Source organism: Bos mutus, chromosome 22 (genome assembly GCF_027580195.1).
Source record: "Bos mutus isolate GX-2022 chromosome 22, NWIPB_WYAK_1.1, whole genome shotgun sequence".
Lineage (NCBI taxonomy): Eukaryota > Metazoa > Chordata > Mammalia > Artiodactyla > Bovidae > Bos > Bos mutus.
In genome coordinates, this window is record NC_091638.1 from 61,344,638 (window position 1) to 61,363,136 (window position 18,499).

An 18,499-nucleotide genomic window follows, 5' to 3' on the forward strand; every position below is an offset into this window, starting at 1 on the left:
CTCTGCAGGCTGCCCGGGGATGCTGCGTGCTTCTCGGGTGAAATGAGAACCTCTGCTTGTAAAACGGCGCTGTCTGGTGGTCCTTTTTAAAGCAACACTTTCTGTGCTGACAGTGACGTGTCGTGAACCTGCCTTGCCACGGTCTCCCAGGAGAGGCCGAGTCATGCTGCCATCAGGGTGGGGAAACAAGCCCTTCTGGTGGTTTTGTGTGACTTTTCGGTGGGTGATTTGTCCTAACACTGGGTGAAATGAGAGATTATTTAGAGTGTGTTGTCCTGCCTAAATGAATAAACATCTCTGAAAGGTTAAGCTGCTGGTGAGGTCAGGGTGGCGTGGCAGGGCTATGCTGGCGGGGCTGACACCCCGGCTGTGCTGGGGGACTGTGTTTCTGCTGCTGGCTGGGACGCTGGTTTGGGGTCTGCGAGGGACCCAGACGCTCGGCTCTCATATGGCGACCAGTTCAACAGCACTGGGCGCGAGCCTGACAGTGCGGCAGTCTGGCCAGCCTCCTGGAGGTGGGCCCGGCGCCCTATTCCTGCGCTGCCCCTTCCCGCAGGCGACAAAGCCCTGGATGGCTACAGCAAGAAGAAGTATGTGTGCAAGCTGCTGTTCATCTTCCTGCTGGGCCACGACATCGACTTCGGGCACATGGAGGCTGTGAACCTGCTCAGCTCCAACAGATACACCGAGAAGCAGATCGTGAGTGCGCAGCGGGGTGCTGCTTCTCACTGGGCCTCTGGTGCCTGGCTCTTGCTCTGCACCTGCGTCTGTCTGGGGATTTCCCCGGGTTTAGGTGGGAGCTGGCGGTAGGGCACCATGTCCTGGGGGCCCACCCCAGAGGGAGGGTTGGCACACTCCCTCCCCTCAGTGCCCGCGCACGTGTGCCACCGCCCCCCCCCCATCTGACTTAAGAGCAGAGGGCAGGTGTCTGCGCCTCGCCCGGCCCCAGGGTCTGCTGAGGTGAGTGCTCGTGTCTAGGCCCTGAGGACCCCTAGCTTCACGCCTCTAGCCCTGTATCCGCTTGGAGTAACGTTATTTGTGTGTTTACTCAGGTGTTATGGAGGAATATTTTCCTCTTATTTGCCCAGAAAAATTTAACTTGCAGAAAGTGAAAAAGTACCCTTGATGCCCCAGGGGTTTTGTTAAGTATTGGTGTTTACTCACCAAGAAACGAGCTTCCCGAGCGCTAGTGGTGAAGAACGGGCACTAGTGGTGAAGCTCCTGCCGCCAGCGCAGGAGGCGCGGGCTCCGTCCCTGGCGGGAAGGTCCTCTGCATAGGAAATGCACCCAGTTCTAGTGTTCTTGCCTGGGAAATCCCACGGACAGAGGAGCCTGCCGGTCTGCTGTCTGTGGGGTTGCTGAATCAGACACGACCGAGCAACTAAGTGCACACTCACACTCACACTCACTCACTCACTCACACTCACTCACACTCACTCCCACCAAGAGATTACCGAGTGCCTTCCATAGAGCCGGCAGTGTGCTGGGGGCCCTGGGGACACAGTGACCGTAAGCAGGGGTGGACTCGGCTCTTCTCCAGGGGTGAGGCCGTCAGACAGCCCGCTACAGAGAGCAAGTGGAGCTGTGGCCGTGGCCAGGAACCGAGGCGGGTGGAGCCCTCTGGACTCTGAGCAGTGGGCGGCTAGTAGGCAGGGCTCTGGCGGGAGGAAGACCTGAGCTGAGGCTGAGGACGGGGTACATGGGGGCGGAGGGGACAGGGCACGCACCAAGGCCCATGTGCGGGAGGGCAGGGTGGCCAGAGCCCAGAGCAGAAGGCGAGTTCCTCCCGAGACCGACGGGGCTGAGAGGTGCTGTCCCTGGCGTGGGGAGGGCATGGACAGCGGGGACAGCACGAGGCTGGAGTTTGGCCCAGTGGTGAGGGGACGCTGGGGCCCTGAGACAGCTGAGAGAGGGAAGGTGGTCCGCAGTGTTCCCGTCACAGCCGAGGCAGGCCCTTCCATCCTGTTCAGGTCCCCGTGGACCAGTGACTGGGCTGAGGGTGGGGCTCCAAGGTGTCTGATGCCCATGGGGACAGTGCCTCAGGTTTGTCCTGCAGAACTGTCCGAGGAGGGCTCTGGTCCCCTGGGGCCACGGGTTGTTGTCCGTGGGCTCTGTCCCCTGGGGGCCGTGTTCTCAGGAGAAGGCAGGTGGGCCCTCTGTGGCCTGACCGCAGCAGTGCACCGAGCAGACTCGGGTGGGGCTCGGGGCCGGCCGAGTATGTCCAGCGGCAGCCTCTCTCCTCTCTGGAACCCAGGGCTATCTCTTCATCTCCGTGCTGGTGAACTCCAACAGTGAGCTCATCCGCCTGATCAACAACGCCATCAAGAACGACCTGGCCAGCCGCAACCCCACCTTCATGGGCCTGGCCCTGCACTGCATTGCCAACGTGGGTAGCCGGGAGATGGCCGAGGCGTTTGCAGGGGAGATTCCCAAAATCCTCGTCGCCGGGTACGTGTCTGGCGGCCTGCTGAGGGCACGGTCACCTCCCGCATGCATAAGTCAAGTGTGTGAGTCCTGAAGGCTCTGTGGGTCTCTTAGCCTCCCTTCTTGGTAACAGCCGTGGGGAGGAGGTGGGTTGGGATTGCTGGCTTAGCTGTCAGGAGGTCCACGTGGGCCTCTGTCCTGGGCCAGAGCCTCACCCCGCCTCCTCTCGGTCTCCGCGGGCTGTGGCAGCCCAAGCTTGATTGCGTGGAGAGCCCGAAGAAACCTTTTCCCCTGTGTTCCTCCAGCCCCATCTCTGGTGCACCTCTGTCCCTTGGGGGCTGCGGGGTGTCATCCATGGGCTCTGTCCCCTGGGGCCCGTGGGGTGTTGTCCGTGGGCTCTGTCCCCTGAGGCCGCAGGGTGGTGTCCTTGGGCTCTGTCCCCTGGGGCCACGGGGTGGTGTCCGTGGGCTCTGTCCCCTGGGGCTGTGGGGCATCGTCCGTGGGCTCTGTCCCCTGGGGCCGCGGGCGTCGTCCGTGGGCTCTGTCCCCTGGGGCCGCGGGCGTCGTCTGTGGGCTCTGTCCCCTGGGGCTGTGGGATGTTGTCCGTGGGCTCTGTCCCCTGGGGCCTGTGGGGTGTAGTCCGTGGGCTCTGTCCCCTGGGGCCGCGGGCGTCGTCCGTGGGCTCTGTCCCCTGGGGCCGCGGGCGTCGTCGTGGGCTCTGGGCCACGCTGGCCTCACTCCCGCCCGTCTGTTAGGGACACCATGGACAGCGTGAAGCAGAGCGCCGCGCTGTGCCTGCTGCGCCTGCACAGGGCGTCCCCGGACCTCGTCCCCGTGGGCGACTGGACGTCCCGCGTGGTGCACCTCCTCAACGACCAGCATCTGGTAGGTGCCTCTGGGCCACACCCACACTCCTCTGCGGGGCAGCCTCTGCGGGGCCACAGCCACGTGAGCAGCCTTGTGTGACTTCCAGGCTGCTGGGGGGGACATCCCTGGCCCAGTCGTCGAGCTGGGAGAGCCTGCAGGTAGAGGCTGGGAGCCCCTCCCCTGGGGTCAGGGCAGATGAGACGGGGTCTCTGACTCACCCTGTCCAGGCGTTGGAGGGGCTCCTGCTTGCTGGGTGCAGAGACAAACAGCACAGCCCAGCATGTTGCAGGAGTGCTGCGTCCGCAGGGCCTGCAGAGGCGCGTCTTTCTGCACCCCGGTTAGGGCTGTCCTGTGGCCCTGGGGGCTCTGGCACACAGCCCGCCTAATCCACATGGCTGGACATGAGCCAGGCCCGAGCCTGCTCCACATCGTCGGCAGGGCATCGTCAGAGCAGCGAGATGTGCAATGAGGTGGTGTCTGGGCTGGCCATGAGTCATGGGCCCTTGTCCACGCTGACGCTGGGAGGCAGGGTCAGGTAGGAGCTGATGCCGCACAGCTGGCCTTGTCTTGCCGGAATCCTGTCTACAGACGAGAGAGTCAGGATTCCACGCGGAGTTTCCCATTGAGCAGAGAGGTGTTAGCATGTTAGCTGGCTACTGCGTGTTTTCCCACAAGAGAAATCTGCCTTAAGGATGAAATGAGGACTAAACGGTCCACACAGGTGTACCACGGGGCGAGGGTGGTGGCCGTGCGGGCTCGCCCGCCGTGGGGCAGCCTGCGAGCGTCCCTCCGCGTCTCACACTCACGGGGGAAATCGGGTCCGCACAGGCGACCTCTCCTTGGGGCGGGGGGCGTCTCAGCCAGGAGGCCCCGCGCCTGGGATGTCTCTGTGCCCGGCTGTCTCTTTACTTTGTGTTTTCACCTGCGTGGCTGTGTGGCTGGTGCACGGATTGGTGCCTGCGTGGTTCTAGGCTGCAGGAGCCCAGCGGCGGTGGGCAGGGTGGGGTGCATCGCAGCCCAAGGTGAACCGGCACCTGTCCTCTGTGGGTGTGGCTTCTGTGTCACGCATCTCCTGGCTTTGCCACCAGAGGCTTGGGGTTGGTTTCTTTGGTCTCAAGGTTGGGGACCCCCCGGAAGAGGACCCCTTGTCCACCCAGAAGAAGCAAGCGGCCCTTCTGAGAGTAGCAGGGGAGGCGGGGGGCTGTGACATCCATAAAGCTCCGCCTGCGGCCAGGCCCCTCCTGAGTCCGACATGGCCCAGGCGTCGCCTGGAAGGAGGGGGAGGAGGCGGCCTGGGCGTGGGGGCCCCCAGCCCTCTCCTCACAGCCTCTTCCTGCACAGACCCCTGCAAGTGTGCAGGGAATGTGGGGCACCGCGCTGGGGAGCTGACCAGCTCCCTTGACCTCAATGGGGGGTCGGGTCTCATCCAGGCCTGGTGGAGCTCCCCTGTCAGGGGGCAGAGACATGGGTTGGACCACATTTGAAAATGGGCAAGAATGGGCTTTACTGTTCTCCACGGTCTCAGATTTGGGTTGGAAAGATTCCTGTGAGTCTGAATGTAACGTGTCTGTCCTTTTGTGGTCCACACGGAGTGACCTAAGTCAGGGCAACGAGGAGGTGGGTGGGTGGACACGGGGCCTGGGGCTGTTGCCCCGCGCCGCCTCCCTGAGGCAGGGCTCTGGGATGAAGCGTGCCGGGTCTCCACATTTTCAGAGAGAACAGTAAGCAAGGCAACAACGACGTGTGCGTCTCGCTTTCTTGAAACATCGAGGACTGATGGGAGTGGCCCCAGGGTGGCCCCAGGGTGGCCAGTTGTTGCTGAGTTTAACGTTCGTTTAGAAGATGTTTCAGACGAGAGGCTGTCTGCAGGGCCTCCGGCGGGCGTCTGAACGTGTGTGTGTGTGTCTTCTCAGGGTGTGGTAACTGCCGCCACCAGCCTCATCACCACCTTGGCACAGAAGAACCCGGAAGAGTTCAAGACCTCTGTGTCTCTGGCCGTCTCCAGGTTAAGCAGAGTAAGTCTGCCGAGGGGAGGGGAGCTCAGGGTGGGTTTTGGTCTTTGTCACTGTATTTAACTAACGTGTCCCTTTCAGTAGGCAAGGCCTTTGGGCAGTCTGTGATTCGGGGGTAGACGTGTGTCTTGGTTAGTGACTGGTGGGCTTTCCTTTGACCCGTGTCAGGGGTGTCTTGTTGGCGCAGGAAGCATGAAGGGCAGAGCCTGCCCCTGGTGGCTGCTGCATGCCTGTGCTGTGCCTCCTGCTGACGAGGGCTCGTGGCCCGTGTCGCTCTGTGACCGGCTCACTCTGATCATCAGGGTCGTGAAGTCACGGAGTCGTTTCTCTTGCTGATGGTTGACGCGTGTTGCTGGGCAGCGTGTTCGCCTCTCTGTGCCCTGTCTTGCCCAGCGCTTGGGTGTCCCCTCTGATGGCCACTGTGAGGAGCCCGTGGCCCCTCCCCGGCCTGCGGCCTCTTGGTCTTAACCCTTCTGGGCACTTGGTCCTGCGCGTTCTCACCTAGTCTGCATTTTCTTGATCACCCAGTAGCTAGGGCAGCTCGGCGTGTTTGCTGGCTTTAAAAAAACTTTTTCTCAAGATAACGTCCCTTTATTTTATCTATTTTGGCCACACCATACAGTAAGTGGGATCTTAGTTCCCTGACCAGGGGTTGAACCTGTGTTCCCTGCTCTGGGACCATTTCATCTGAACTACGGGCCCACCAGCGAAATCCCTTCGTTGGCATTTTGAATATCTTCTTTTGTGAAGAGCCTGTTCAGTCTTTCATACATTTTCCCACAATGTCATCTTTTTTGTTGTTTTGTAAAAACTCTTGTTTATTTTTTTTGGCAGCACCTCTTGGCATGGAGAAGGGAATGGCAGCCCACTCCAGTGTTCTTGCCTGGAAAGCACAGTGGAGCCTGGTGTGCTACAGTCCGTCGGGCCCCAAAGTCAGACACAACTGAGCAACTAAGCCACCTCCCGGCATGTGGGGTCTGAGTTCCCTGACCAGTGGGTTCCCTGAGCCCACTCCCCCTGCAGTGGAAATGTGGACTGCCACAGAAACCTCCTCTTTGTATTTTTTAGATATAAACACTTTGTTGGTTAGATTAGGTTAAACCAAACAAAATTTCCAGCATTAAACCATTCAGTTTAGTTCAGTCACTCAGTCATGTCCGACTCTTTGCGACCCCGTGAATCGCAGCACGCCAGGCCTCCCTGTCCATCACCAACTCCCGGAGTCTACTCAAACTCACGTCCGTCGAGTCGGTGATGCCATCCAGCCATCTCATCCTCTTATCGTCCCCTTCTCCTCCTGCCCCCAATCCCTCCCAGCATCAGGTCTTTTCCAATGAGTCAGCTCTTCGCATGAGGTGGCCAAAGTATTGGAGTTTCAGCTTTAGCCTCAGTCCTTCCAGTGAACACCCAGGACTGATCTCCTTTAGGATGGACTGGTTGGATCTCCTTGCAGTCCAAGGGACTCTCAAGAGTCTTCTCCAACACCACAGTTCAAAAGCATCGATTCTTCGGCGCTCAGCTTTCTTCACAGTCCAACTCTCACATCCATACATGACCACAGGAAAAACCATAGCCTTGACTAGACGAACCTTTGTTGGCAAAGTAATGTCTCTGCTTTTCAATATGCTATCTAGGTTGGTCATAACTTTCCTTCCAAGGAGTAAGCGTCTTTTAATTTCATGGCTGCAGTCACCATCTGTAGTGATTTTGGAGCCCAGAAAAATAAAGTCTGACACTGTTTCCACCGTTTTCCCATCTATTTCCCATGAAGTGGTGGGACCGGATGCCATGATCTTCGTTTTCTGAATGTTGAGCTTTAAGCCAACTTTTCACTCTCCACTTTCACTTTCATCAAGAGGCTTTTGAGTTCCTCTTCACTTTCTGCCATAAGGGTGGTGTCATCTGCATATCTGAGGTTACTCATATTTCTCCTGGCAATCTTGATTCCAGCTTGTGCTTCTTCCAGTCCAGCGTTTTTCATGATGTATTCTGTGTATAAGTTAAATAAACAGGGTGACAATATACAGCCTTGACGAACTCCTTTTCCTATTTGGAACCAGTCTGTTGTTCCATGTCCAGTTCTAACTGTTGCTTCCTGACCTGCATACAAATTTCTCAAGAGGCAGATCAGGTGGTCTGGTATTTCCATCTCTTTCAGAATTTTCCACATTTTATTGTGATCCACACAGTCAAAGGCTTTGGTATAGTCAATAAAGCAGAAATAGATGTTTTTCTGGAACTCTCTTGCTTTTTCGATGATCCAGCGGATGTTGGCAATTTGATCTCTGGTTCCTCTGCCTTTTCTAAAACCAGCTTGAACATCAGGAAGTTCACGGTTCACATATTGATGAAGCCTGGCTTGGAGAATTTTAAGCATTACTTTACTAGCGTGTGAGATGAGTGCAATTGTGTGGTAGTTTGAGCATTCTTTGGCATTGCCTTTCTTTGGGATTGGAATGAAAACTGACCTTTTCCAGTCCTGTGGCCACTGCTGAGTTTTCCAAATGTGCTGGCATACTGAGTGCAGCACTTTGACAGCATCATCTTTCAGGATTTGGAATAGCTCAACTGGAATTCCATCACCTCCACTAGCTTTGTTCGTAGTGATGCTTTCTAAGGCCCACTTGACTTCACATTCTAGGATGTCTGGCTCTAGGTCAGTGATCACACCATCGTGATCATCTGGGTCGTGAAGATCTTTTTTGTACAGTTCTTCTGTGTATTCTTGCCATCTCTTCTTAATATCTTCTGCTTCTGTTAGCTCCATACCATTTCTGTCCTTTATCGAGCTCAACTTTGCATGAAATGTTCCTTTGGTTTCCGAGGTAAACCATTCAATATCACAGTAATCCAAGTCTATGCCCCAACCAGTAACGCTGAAGAAGCTGAAGTTGAACAGTTCTGTGAAAACCTACAAGACCTTTTAGAACTAACACCCAACAAAGATGTCCTTTTCATTATAGGGGACTGGAATGCAAAAGTAGGAAGTCAAGAAACACCTGGAGTAACAGGCAGATTTGGCCTTGGAATACGGAATGAAACAGGGCAAAGGCTAATAGAGTTTTGCCAAGAAAATGCACTGGTCATAACAAACACCCTCTTACAACAACACGGAGAAGACTCTATACATGGACGTCACCAGATGGTCAACACCGAAATCAGATTGATTATATTCTTTGCAGCCAAAGATGGAGAAGCTCTATACAGTCAGCAAAAACAAGACCAGGAGCTGACTGTGGCTCAGACCATGAACTCCTTATTGCCAAATTCAGACTGAAATTGAAGAAAGTAGGGAAAACCACTAGACCATTCAGGTATGACCTAAATCAAATGCCTTATGATTATACAGTGGAAGTGAGAAATAGATTTAAGGGCCTAGATCTGATAGAGTGCCTGATGAACTATGGAATGAGGTTTGTGACATTGTACAGGAGACAGGGATCAAGACCATTCCCATAGAAAAGAAATGCAAAAAAGCAAAATGACTGTCTGGGGAGGGATTACAAAGAGCTGTGAAAAGAAGAGAAGCAAAAAGCAAAGGAGAAAAGGAAAGATATAAGCATCTGAATGCAGAGTTCCAGAGAATAGCAAGGAGAGATAAGAAAGCCTTCCTCAGGGATCAATGCAAAGAAACAGAGGAAAAGGACAGAATGGGAAAGACTGGAGATCTCTTCAAGAAAATTAGAGATACAAGGGAACATTTCATGCAAAGATGGGCTTGATAAAGGACAGAAATGGTATGGAGCTAACAGAAGGAGAAGATATTAAGAAGAGATGGCAAGAATACACAGAAGAACTGTACAAAAACGATCTTCATGACCCAGATAATCACGATGGTGTGATCACTCACCTAGAGCTAGATATCCTGGAATGTGAAGTCAAGAAAGCATCACTACAAACAAAGCTAGTGGAGGTGATGGAATTCCAGTTGAGCTCTTTCAAATCCTGAAAGATGATGCTGTGAAAGTGCTGCACTCAATATGCCAGCAAATGTGGAAAACTCAGCAGTGGCCATAGGACTGGAAAAGGTCAGTTTCATTCCAATCCCAAAGAAAGGCAATGCCAAAGAATGCTCAAACTATCGCACAGTTGCGCTCATCTCACACGCTAGTAAAGTAATGCTCAAAATTCTCCAAGCCAGGCTTCAGTAATATGTCAACTGTGAACTTCCAGATGTTCAAGCTGGTTTTAGAAAAGGGAGAGGAACCAGAGATCAAATTGCCACCATCCACTGGATCATCGAAAAAGCAAGGAGTTCCAGAAAAACATCTATTTCTGCTTTATTGATTATGCCAAAGCCTTTGACTGTGTGGATCACAGTAAACTGGAAAATTTAACCATTACTGATTTACAAATATGACAGCAACTTTCTGTGGTTCAGCCTGCTCTGTGTTTAAAAGTCTCATCCTGCTCTGTGCCTTGCCACCTCACTCTCTGGTGAAGTCTTCTCTGATCAGAAACGCCACGTTTGAATGTAGTCAGGCTTCCTCATGCTTCCTCTGGGGTTAATGCCTCGTGTCCCCAAACGTGTGGTCTGTCCCTCTTCTGAGGGCTCACTGCAGGTCGACAGTCCCGCTGAGCCGCATCACGTTGTGGTGGGGCCTTTTCTTGCGTCGTGTCGTTGTCCCAGCACTGCTGCGAAGGCCCCTCCCTCCGCACACCCTGGTTTTGCAGTAAAGTAACCTGCCCTCGCACAGATGCCGCTGTCTGTGCTGAGCCCCTCTGCTTCTCTGCGTATCTTGGCGCCAGTGACGTGACTTTGGGTTAATTTGATGTCCAGTAACACCAGTGAGCCCCATCCCCAGAGTCCCAACGGGGCTACCTTTATCTGTAGTTTCAGGAGAATTCAGATCTTTGCAGTATTAAGGTTTTGAGTCTATGGCCACGGTGTATCTATTTACTTAGTCTTTAATTTCTGTCAAATACGTTTCATAGCTTTTCAAGAAGAGGTTCTTTTATTTTTGTTTAACTTATCTTTATATACTTTATTTTAAAAACGCTCTTCTCAGTGACACCTTAAAAATGTTATCATAAAAGTCTGTGCTGGTTTGTGCAGGTGGACTTTCTATACTTACTGCTCTTGATGTTGGCGACTTTGCCAAACTCACCTGTCAGACCTGGCGGTTTATATGTAGGTTGCTTTGGGTCGCCTTTGTCTTCCATCACGTGTTCTGTGGACAGTGACTGCTTCTTTCCTTTCCTGGTGCATGTTTGTTTGTACTTTCTGCTTTATTGCTCCAGCTCGGGCCTGCCCCGCAGTGCTGAATGTGAGAGGTGATTGGTCTCCAGCTCGGGCCTGCCCCACAGCGCTGAATGTGAGAGGTGATTGGTCTCCAGCTCGGGCCTGCCCCGCAGCGCTGAATGTGAGAGGTGGTCGGTGTGTTTTTTACGTTGGAGGGAAGCCTTTGATGTCTCGCTGTCACGTATGACATCGGCAGGTTTCGTCCACATCCACGTCCTTTGCCACATTAAGGAAATTCCTTGTTATATCTTTGCTAACAATTTTATTAATTAACTGGTGAAGCCATGTGAACGTAGGATTTTCTTTGTGGGGCGACCGCTAATTATGGATTCAGTTTATGTAGTAAGTGATGAGGCCTCAGATTTTCTTTTGTTAAGTGGCATTTTCTTAACCGCTTGCTAACTTACACGAACGCTCAGGTGTTTGGGCAGAAAGTCCCTTGTTGGCCCTGCGCTGTGGCCTCCCGTCCTCATTTTGTGTTGGGTATTTGCCCTTTTGTTGTGCTGGATTTAGCTCATCAAGTATGAAAGAATTTCTTTTGACTTTATTGGTCCTGTTTTGATTTTTGTACCTTATTACTTTCTGCTTGTATCTTTATTGTTTTCTTTCCTCTACTATCTTTGGGCTAATTTGCTAGTCTCTTCCAAACCCTTGAGATTAATTCTCCAATACTTTTGTTTTTGTATTTGTTTCACATATGTGCATTTAATGCTCTAAGTTTAACTCTGAGCCTGGTTTAGCTGCCTGAGGGGCACTGGAAAGGCAGCCTTGGGTGGCCAGCTGTGTCCCTGGCGGCGTGGTTGGGCCTGCTCCGTGCGCCTGCCCACTGGCTGCTCCTGCTGGGCCCCCCACTGCTCTGCCCAGCCTGGAGCTCCCCCCTCTCAGGTGACCTGGTGTCATGGCCGAGCCTGTGAGGGGAGCCACTCCGAGCCCCAGCCGTGGGGTCTGGGGGCACGTGTAGTGGGTTTGCGGGTGTGTGCACGGGGTGCGGTGTGTCATCTGCCCAGACCCCGGGCCGCAGGTGGTGGGGGTGAGAGTGGAGACCCTGTGCTCTCGGGCCGGCCCTGAGGATGGTGGGGCGTGGGGCCAGTCGGGAAAGGTGGGGCTCCCCGCCCAGGCTCTGGAGGCCTGGGTCCTGAGGGCGGGGTGCCCGCAGGCCTGTGTCCCTTGGGGCGGGGGTGTCCTTGTGCAGTGGCTCTTCTGGGGCTGGGGGCTGAGCTCCTGTTCCTCAGACCTGGACAAGCGTGTCTGTTCTTAGCACACGGCGTGGGGCTCTTGGGGACTCCAGCCCCGCATCTCATCTTGCTGTGCTTTCTCGCAGATCGTGACGTCGGCCTCCACGGACCTTCAGGATTACACCTACTACTTTGTCCCGGCCCCCTGGCTGTCGGTCAAGCTCCTGCGGCTCCTGCAGTGCTACCCGCCCCCAGGTAACAGCCGAGCACAGAGCCTGGGGGAGGGCTTGCTGCGGCCTTTGAGCGTTAGGTTTCGGGTTGAGCGACTGAGCACACGTGCACACACGCAGTCTTAACAAGTCACCTTTCGCTCTCCTGGCGCCGGCTCCGGTCCTCCAGGTCTCTCTGATGCTCTCACAGCTCTTGGCTTTCCTGGAGCAGCTAGTCGAGGACGCTCACTTCATTACGGCTGGGATGAGCTCTGCTTCTGTGTATTATGTACATGTAGGGTCAGATCCTTGTGGGTTTTTGAAACGGTCTTTTAAAATAATTATTGAAACCAGTTGAAACTTCACATCCAAAATTGTTAAGTTTGTGTTACTTTAAAGTGCGTGTCATGGATATTGTTATGTTTGTTTTATTCTAAAATATGGCAAGTAACTAGAATCACTGGTTCGAGAACGCTCATGAGAGTTCCTATTGCGCACTTCCAAATTGCCTTCTACAAAGATGGCTTTCTTGTTGTAACCTCCACACTTTAGCCTTCATTTGTTTTTGTACAGGGTAAGTCTGTTAAATTCAAGTCACTTTGTGTCCTGAGTGTTTTTTATATTAAAGTGTGAGCTGCTCACCCTGCAGCAGAGCTGAGTAGGCGCGGGGCTCATGAGGCCTCACCCCTCCAGCCGGCGGGCCTCCACCCCCGCGCAGGGCAGTCGTTCTCTCGGTGGAACTGGCCGCTGCCTTCTCACTCCCAGGCTGGGGCGACTTGGAGCCCCTGGGGGTGGGTCTCGGTGTCTCCTCCCGCTTTCAGCCCTGTCCCGCCCCTGGCGGCTTCGGGGACCCTGCCGCCCCCCGCCCGGCGCCTGGGGGCCCGGCCCGCCCTGAGTGGTCGTTAGACAGGCGCTTTAAATGCAGTGCCACGGCAGTTTCTGGAGTTCTCATGTTTCTATTACTTTCTTAGTCTTTCTTGGTCTGCTTTGACTAAAATTTTAAAATTTCCCTTCTGTTTTTGTTGCTCTTCGTGTGTTTTCTATGTTTCTTGTGGTGATAGCAGGTAGTGGGGAGAAACCTTTCATTCCTCCCCATCCCCCCAAACTTCCATATCAGGTGTTTTTTGTCCACGTCACTGAGATTTATTTTCCTCAGCTTATATAATCTATATTTCAGCAAAAACTTGCGTCTCTTACTTGTGTTAAAATGTTATCCTGGCCGTCAGATCCTCTGACTTAAGCAGCCTCAGGGTTTGAGTTGGGACCTTCGCCTTCTGAGAGGCTGAGGCGAGGGTTACTGGGGCTGGGGCAGGGTGGGCCGCAGGGAGCCGCCAATGGCTGTCTGTTTTGCCCAGAAGACCCTGCAGTGCGTGGCCGCCTGACCGAGTGCCTGGAGGCGATTCTCAACAAAGCCCAGGAGCCGCCCAAGTCCAAGAAGGTGCAGCACTCCAACGCCAAGAACGCCGTGCTCTTCGAGGCCATCAGCCTGGTTATCCACCATGACAGGTGGGCCTGCGCGCGCTCAGCCTCCACCCTCCACACACAGCTGGGTGCCGTGCTCTCGCCTCCCCCGGGGGCTCCCCCTTCTCCTGGGCATCCCACCCGGCCAGCCGCTCCCAGGGCCACCCAGGAACCCGTGTGAGCGTGTGTCCCGCGGGCTGCGTGGGTCAAGGCTGTGGCAGGAAGGTGTGTGGAGGCCGCGCTGGGTGGGGTGGGGGTGTCTCCAGGTCCCAGCAGGTGCGCCCACCAGAGTGCCATGGTTCCACGGACTGGGTACTGTTAGCCAGCTCCCCTGCTGGGGGGTGTACCAGTCTCGGCTGTGTCGGAAGGGCGCAGACGTCACGAGGACAGAATGAAAAGCGAGCAAAGACCACCCCCCCAAACCCTGGGGTGCATGGAGCTGGCGCTTGAACACCAGTGACCTCTGTGTACCATCTCCACCTGCGTTTACCTTCTCCACGTCGGGGCTTTCATCCCGCTGTTAGGGGATGAAACAGGCAGGTTCTCTGGCTGAGCGTGTCACCTCTGGTCAAGGCATGATGAAAACTGGGGTCCCCTGGCCAGTTTGGTGTGGAGGCTCAGGTTGCTGGCCAGCCTTGGCCCTCTGGAGGCGGGTCCCGTGGATGCACTGAGAAACGCTCTGGGGGTCCTCGTGTGGTACTGACCAAAGTGAGCCTTAGGCCTTGTGTCCTGGGAGGCCGTGGTGGCTGTGACGGCAGCCCTGGCTGAGCGGGGGACCCCTGCCCACCTGTCTCTCCCGTCTGTGCAGCGAGCCGAACCTGCTGGTCCGGGCCTGTAACCAGCTGGGCCAGTTCCTGCAGCACCGGGAGACCAACCTGCGCTACCTGGCCCTGGAAAGCATGTGCACGCTGGCCAGCTCCGAGTTCTCCCACGAGGCCGTGAAGACGCACATCGAGACGGTCATCAACGCCCTGAAGGCAAGCGCACTGTCCCGTGTCTCAGGCTGGGTGGGAGCTACTCGTGGGTTCCGGGGTCCTACACGCTTGGCCCCGGGGCGGTCTGCTCGGGTGTGTGGGTCCCTGGGTGGTTCTGCGCTTTGCCCTGAGAGGCTGTGCCCACGGGCAGCTCCCGTGGGTCTGGCACGTGGGCAGACCTGCAATAAAAGTTGAGGTCGGTTCAAACCAAAAAAAGAAAGACAAGCTGAGGTCAGTGAAACTGTTCTTTTTGGTGGAAGGATAAGATATTTTGTCCATGTCTGCAAAAAACTCACTCTTGGCAAAAGAATATTTGCTTTCCCAGGGAATTCAAATTCCAGAGCAGGATCTTCTGCTTCAGGAGGGTTTCCTCAGGGTCAGACACAACTGGTCGTGCACGTTAGGAAAGCGGAGGCAGGCGGGGGAGCTCGCGGCTGCCGCCCGGGTCCTACGCTAGAGCTGGGAACAGGTCTCACCCTGTTCCTTGGGGTTTACGTGGACTTACTGGGCATTTTTGGTGTGAGTTTTGAACGTGAGGGCTTCCAAAGGTTGGGAATTTGCTTTCTGGCGTTTTGAATTCTGCCTGGGTGGTTGTGGCGTCTCTTGCAGTCGCTGCCTGGATCAGAAAGCCACCTGTGTGGGCCGTGGCAGCTCTCGGCAGCGCCTCTCCCGCTGTCCAGTGCTGTGGAGCGGCTGCGCCCTCGCTTCTCAGGGTCTGGGGTGGGGCCAGGAGTGGGCACGGTGACGGGCTCCCAGGTGATGCAGAAGAGGCCAGTCTGTGACCACACAGTGGGTGGCCTTTGACCCGCCCCCGCCCCCCCATCCCGGGACAGAGCATGAGCCGGCCTGTCAGAGCAGGAGCCAGGGCAGTGGTTAGTGAGTGGGGTTAGGGCTCCACAGGACACTGGACTTGAATGGTGAGGGGGGCGAGCTCCGAGGTGGGCACTGGGACGGAGGGAGCCCCCCCATGCCCGCCAAGCACCCCTCATGCTGCTGCTCCTGTGCTCACCCCCAGACGGAGCGGGATGTGAGTGTGCGGCAACGGGCCGTGGACCTCCTCTACGCCATGTGCGACCGCAGCAACGCCCAGCAGATCGTGGCTGAGATGCTGAGCTACCTGGAGACAGCGGATTACTCCATCCGAGAAGAGATTGTGAGTCTTGGGGTCTCTGTCATCAGGGCCTCTGTGGTTGCATCTGAGCTGAAGCGCTTCTTCATGGGGTCTGCTACGGGCTGGATGAGAGTGCTGTGCTTTGTTCAGCTTTTTTATCAGCGTTTTCAGTAGAGCTCCAGTTTTTTGGAGTCACTCTGCAGAGGCCCTGATCCTAACTTTGCACCTGCCCTGCAGAGGCCCCGGAGGCAGGGGGCTCAGCACCAAGGGAGCAGGTTGGGGCATGCAGGCACTCGGGCCAGTGTGGCGGTGAGGGGCCTCCAGTGTCCAGCTTTAGGGGCAGCTCTGGGCTTGGAGGACTTGACGCCGAGGGCATTGACAGGGCAGGTGCTCCAGGATGGCCTCTGGGCTCGTTATGGAGGGTCGATGTGGAGGCCAGAGAAGGCGCACAGCAGGTGGACAGGGCTCTGGGGGGTGGTCGGGAGGTCAGGCCGGGGCAAGGTGGGCGTGAGGGCCGCCCTGCCAGAGGGCCGGGCTCTGGGTGCACTGTCCATGCTGCCCAGGGTGGCTCCGTGCAAGTGGAGGCTGTGCCTGCGTAGGCGAGGGGCCTGCTTCCCACAGCCCGGAGCAGGCACCCCCGGGCAGCAGAGAATAGGGAGCAAGTGAGAAGGACTGGTTGGAGCAGGAGGCCAGCGAGCGCGGGGCGTCCTGGGCAGCTGAGTGCGGAGGGGTGGGCGGGGTCCACTGTGCCTCTTGCAGAACCCATCTCACTGGTTCACTCGTTCTACTTGGCGTGTCCTTCCGCATCTGTCCTGGAACCTTAAACTTTCGAGATTCCTTTGAGCAGCTGGGGGCGCTCTGGTGCGGGTTCAGACCCTCCTGAGTCCCTTCCTGGGCGGCTGTGCCCTGCAGGTGCTGAAGGTGGCCATTCTGGCAGAGAAGTACGCCGTGGACTACACGTGGTATGTGGACACCATCCTGAACCTGATCCGAATTGCCGGCGACTACGTGAGTGAAGAGGTGTGGTACCGCGTCATACAGATCGTCATCAACCGGGACGACGTGCAGGGTTACGCCGCCAAGACGGTGTTCGAGGTGTGCCAGCCCTCCCTGCTTCCCTGCCAGCTCTGGGCCCGCGTCCACCTCCACACGTGTCTCAGTGCCCTGTCTCCCTGATTTCCACACGGCTGCCCCGGGTGAGGTGCTCTCGGTCGGCCAGAGACTGCCTGAGCAAGCTGCCCAGGGCAGGGGGCTCCCACTGGCCTCCATGTGCCCCCTGCCCCTGTCCAGGGTCTGAACCATAATTTTTGGGAGCAGCTCTTGTTGAAGGGGTGGGATTGACCGTGGACCTGTCCCCGGGGCTCCCCTGCTGCTGACCCCTCTGCTGAAGTGGCCAGGAGTGGGGGATGGGGTGGGCAGTGTGGTTGGAAGCGGGACAGATGGCTCAGGAGGTTCTGGTGACTGAGGCCATGTGCAGCGCCGGCTCCCTGGGAAGGCCCCTGGGCCGCACTCATGGTTCCTCACGCAGCTCAGCCGCTTTCTCTGGAGGCTGAGCCCATGCCGCCTCTACCTGTGCGTGAGCTCTGGGGCACTGGGTTCAGGGCACGCTCCTCCACAGGCTCTGCAGGCCCCGGCCTGCCACGAGAACCTGGTCAAAGTTGGTGGCTACATCCTCGGGGAGTTCGGGAACTTGATAGCAGGAGACCCAAGGTCCAGGTGAGTCGCCCGGGGGCCAGAGCCCTGTGTCCAGGTGCTGGTCCTGTGCCCCGAGCTCTCACCTGAGGCCTGATTGAGGCCAGCTGACGTCTTGAAGTCCTGGACAGCCCAGAGTGAGGGCACGTCCGTTCAGGACAACTGTGCAGAATGTGGGGATTCTGGGAGAAAGGAGGTGTGGCTAGTGGCCGACGCTGTTTCGGGGGAGCCTGTACTTGGCCTGGAGCTGGAAACGTGCAGGTCCTGGCGAGGGTGGGGCTCCTCATCGCTCCCTGCTCACCCATCCCCGGGGCTCAGGCAGGGCGGGCGCGGTGCAGCGTGAGACGAGAGGTAACGCTGCCCCGTGTGTCCCCTCCACCCCGCAGCCCCCTGACCCAGTTCCACCTTCTGCACTCCAAGTTCCACCTGTGCAGCGTGCCCACCAGGGCGCTTCTCTTGTCCACCTACATCAAGTTCGTGAACCTCTTCCCGGAGGTGAAGGGCACCATCCAGGACGTGCTGCGCAGTGACAGCCAGCTGAAGAATGCCGACGTGGAGCTGCAGCAGCGTGCGGTCGAGTACCTGCGGCTCAGCACCGTCGCCAGCACCGATATCCTGGTGCGACCCCCCCATCCCCCCCTCCCCATCCCCCCCTGTCATCCCCATCCCCCCCGTCATCCCCATCACCCCCTGTCATCCCCATCCCCACATCCCCCCATCCCCAGGCTGCCCTGTCCCCCCTTTCCCCCCATCCCCACCCCACCCCCCATCATCCCCATCCCCCCGTCCCCCCCATTCCCCCTCACTCCTGGGCTGCCTGGTCCCCGCCATCCCCCCGTCCTCCCCCATCCCCCCCATCCCCCCTGTCCCCGCCGTTCCCCCAATTCCACCCCATCCCTGGGCCACCTGGTCCCTGCCGTCCCTGCCCCGTTCCCCCCTGTCGTCCCTGCCCCGTTCCCCCCGTCCCGCCGTCCCCCCGCCCCCATCCCTGGGCTGCCCTGGGTAGGGGCTGGAGGCCGTGGGGCTTTGTGCCCTGCTGACCTGGGCTCCTTTCCCACCAGGCAACTGTCCTGGAGGAGATGCCCCCCTTTCCAGAGCGCGAGTCCTCCATCCTGGCCAAGCTCAAGAAGAAGAAGGGTCCAAGCACCGTGACCGACCTGGAGGAGGCCAAGCGGGAGAGAAGCGCCGATGTCAACGGGGGCCCCGAGCCCGCCCTGGCCAGCACCAGCGCCGTGGTGGGTCCTCCCGAGGGCCCGCCTGCACAAGCTTTGGGGCGCCTGGTGCCCGAGGTTCAGGACCTGGGATGGTGTCCTGGGTGGGCTGACCCAGACA

At 56.9% G+C, this 18,499-nt stretch overlaps 1 protein-coding gene across 2 annotated transcripts in view; it reads left to right on the forward strand.

Moving 5' to 3' along the window:
- The window catches only part of AP2A2 (adaptor related protein complex 2 subunit alpha 2), a 67,424-nt gene that overhangs the window by 37,347 nt on the left and 11,578 nt on the right, over nucleotides 1-18,499 (forward strand). The window contains exons 3-14 of one of the 2 annotated variants that reach the window (XM_070360509.1): nucleotides 557-699; nucleotides 2,255-2,448; nucleotides 3,180-3,309; nucleotides 5,205-5,306; nucleotides 11,867-11,975; nucleotides 13,285-13,435; nucleotides 14,199-14,367; nucleotides 15,380-15,517; nucleotides 16,388-16,570; nucleotides 17,094-17,191; nucleotides 17,554-17,785; nucleotides 18,229-18,402. In XM_070360509.1, coding sequence (XP_070216610.1) covers nucleotides 557-699; nucleotides 2,255-2,448; nucleotides 3,180-3,309; nucleotides 5,205-5,306; nucleotides 11,867-11,975; nucleotides 13,285-13,435; nucleotides 14,199-14,367; nucleotides 15,380-15,517; nucleotides 16,388-16,570; nucleotides 17,094-17,191; nucleotides 17,554-17,785; nucleotides 18,229-18,402 — 1,823 coding nt within the window. The remainder of the gene's footprint in view (nucleotides 1-556; nucleotides 700-2,254; nucleotides 2,449-3,179; nucleotides 3,310-5,204; nucleotides 5,307-11,866; nucleotides 11,976-13,284; nucleotides 13,436-14,198; nucleotides 14,368-15,379; nucleotides 15,518-16,387; nucleotides 16,571-17,093; nucleotides 17,192-17,553; nucleotides 17,786-18,228; nucleotides 18,403-18,499) is intronic. The other variant, XM_070360510.1, reaches the window with a different exon arrangement.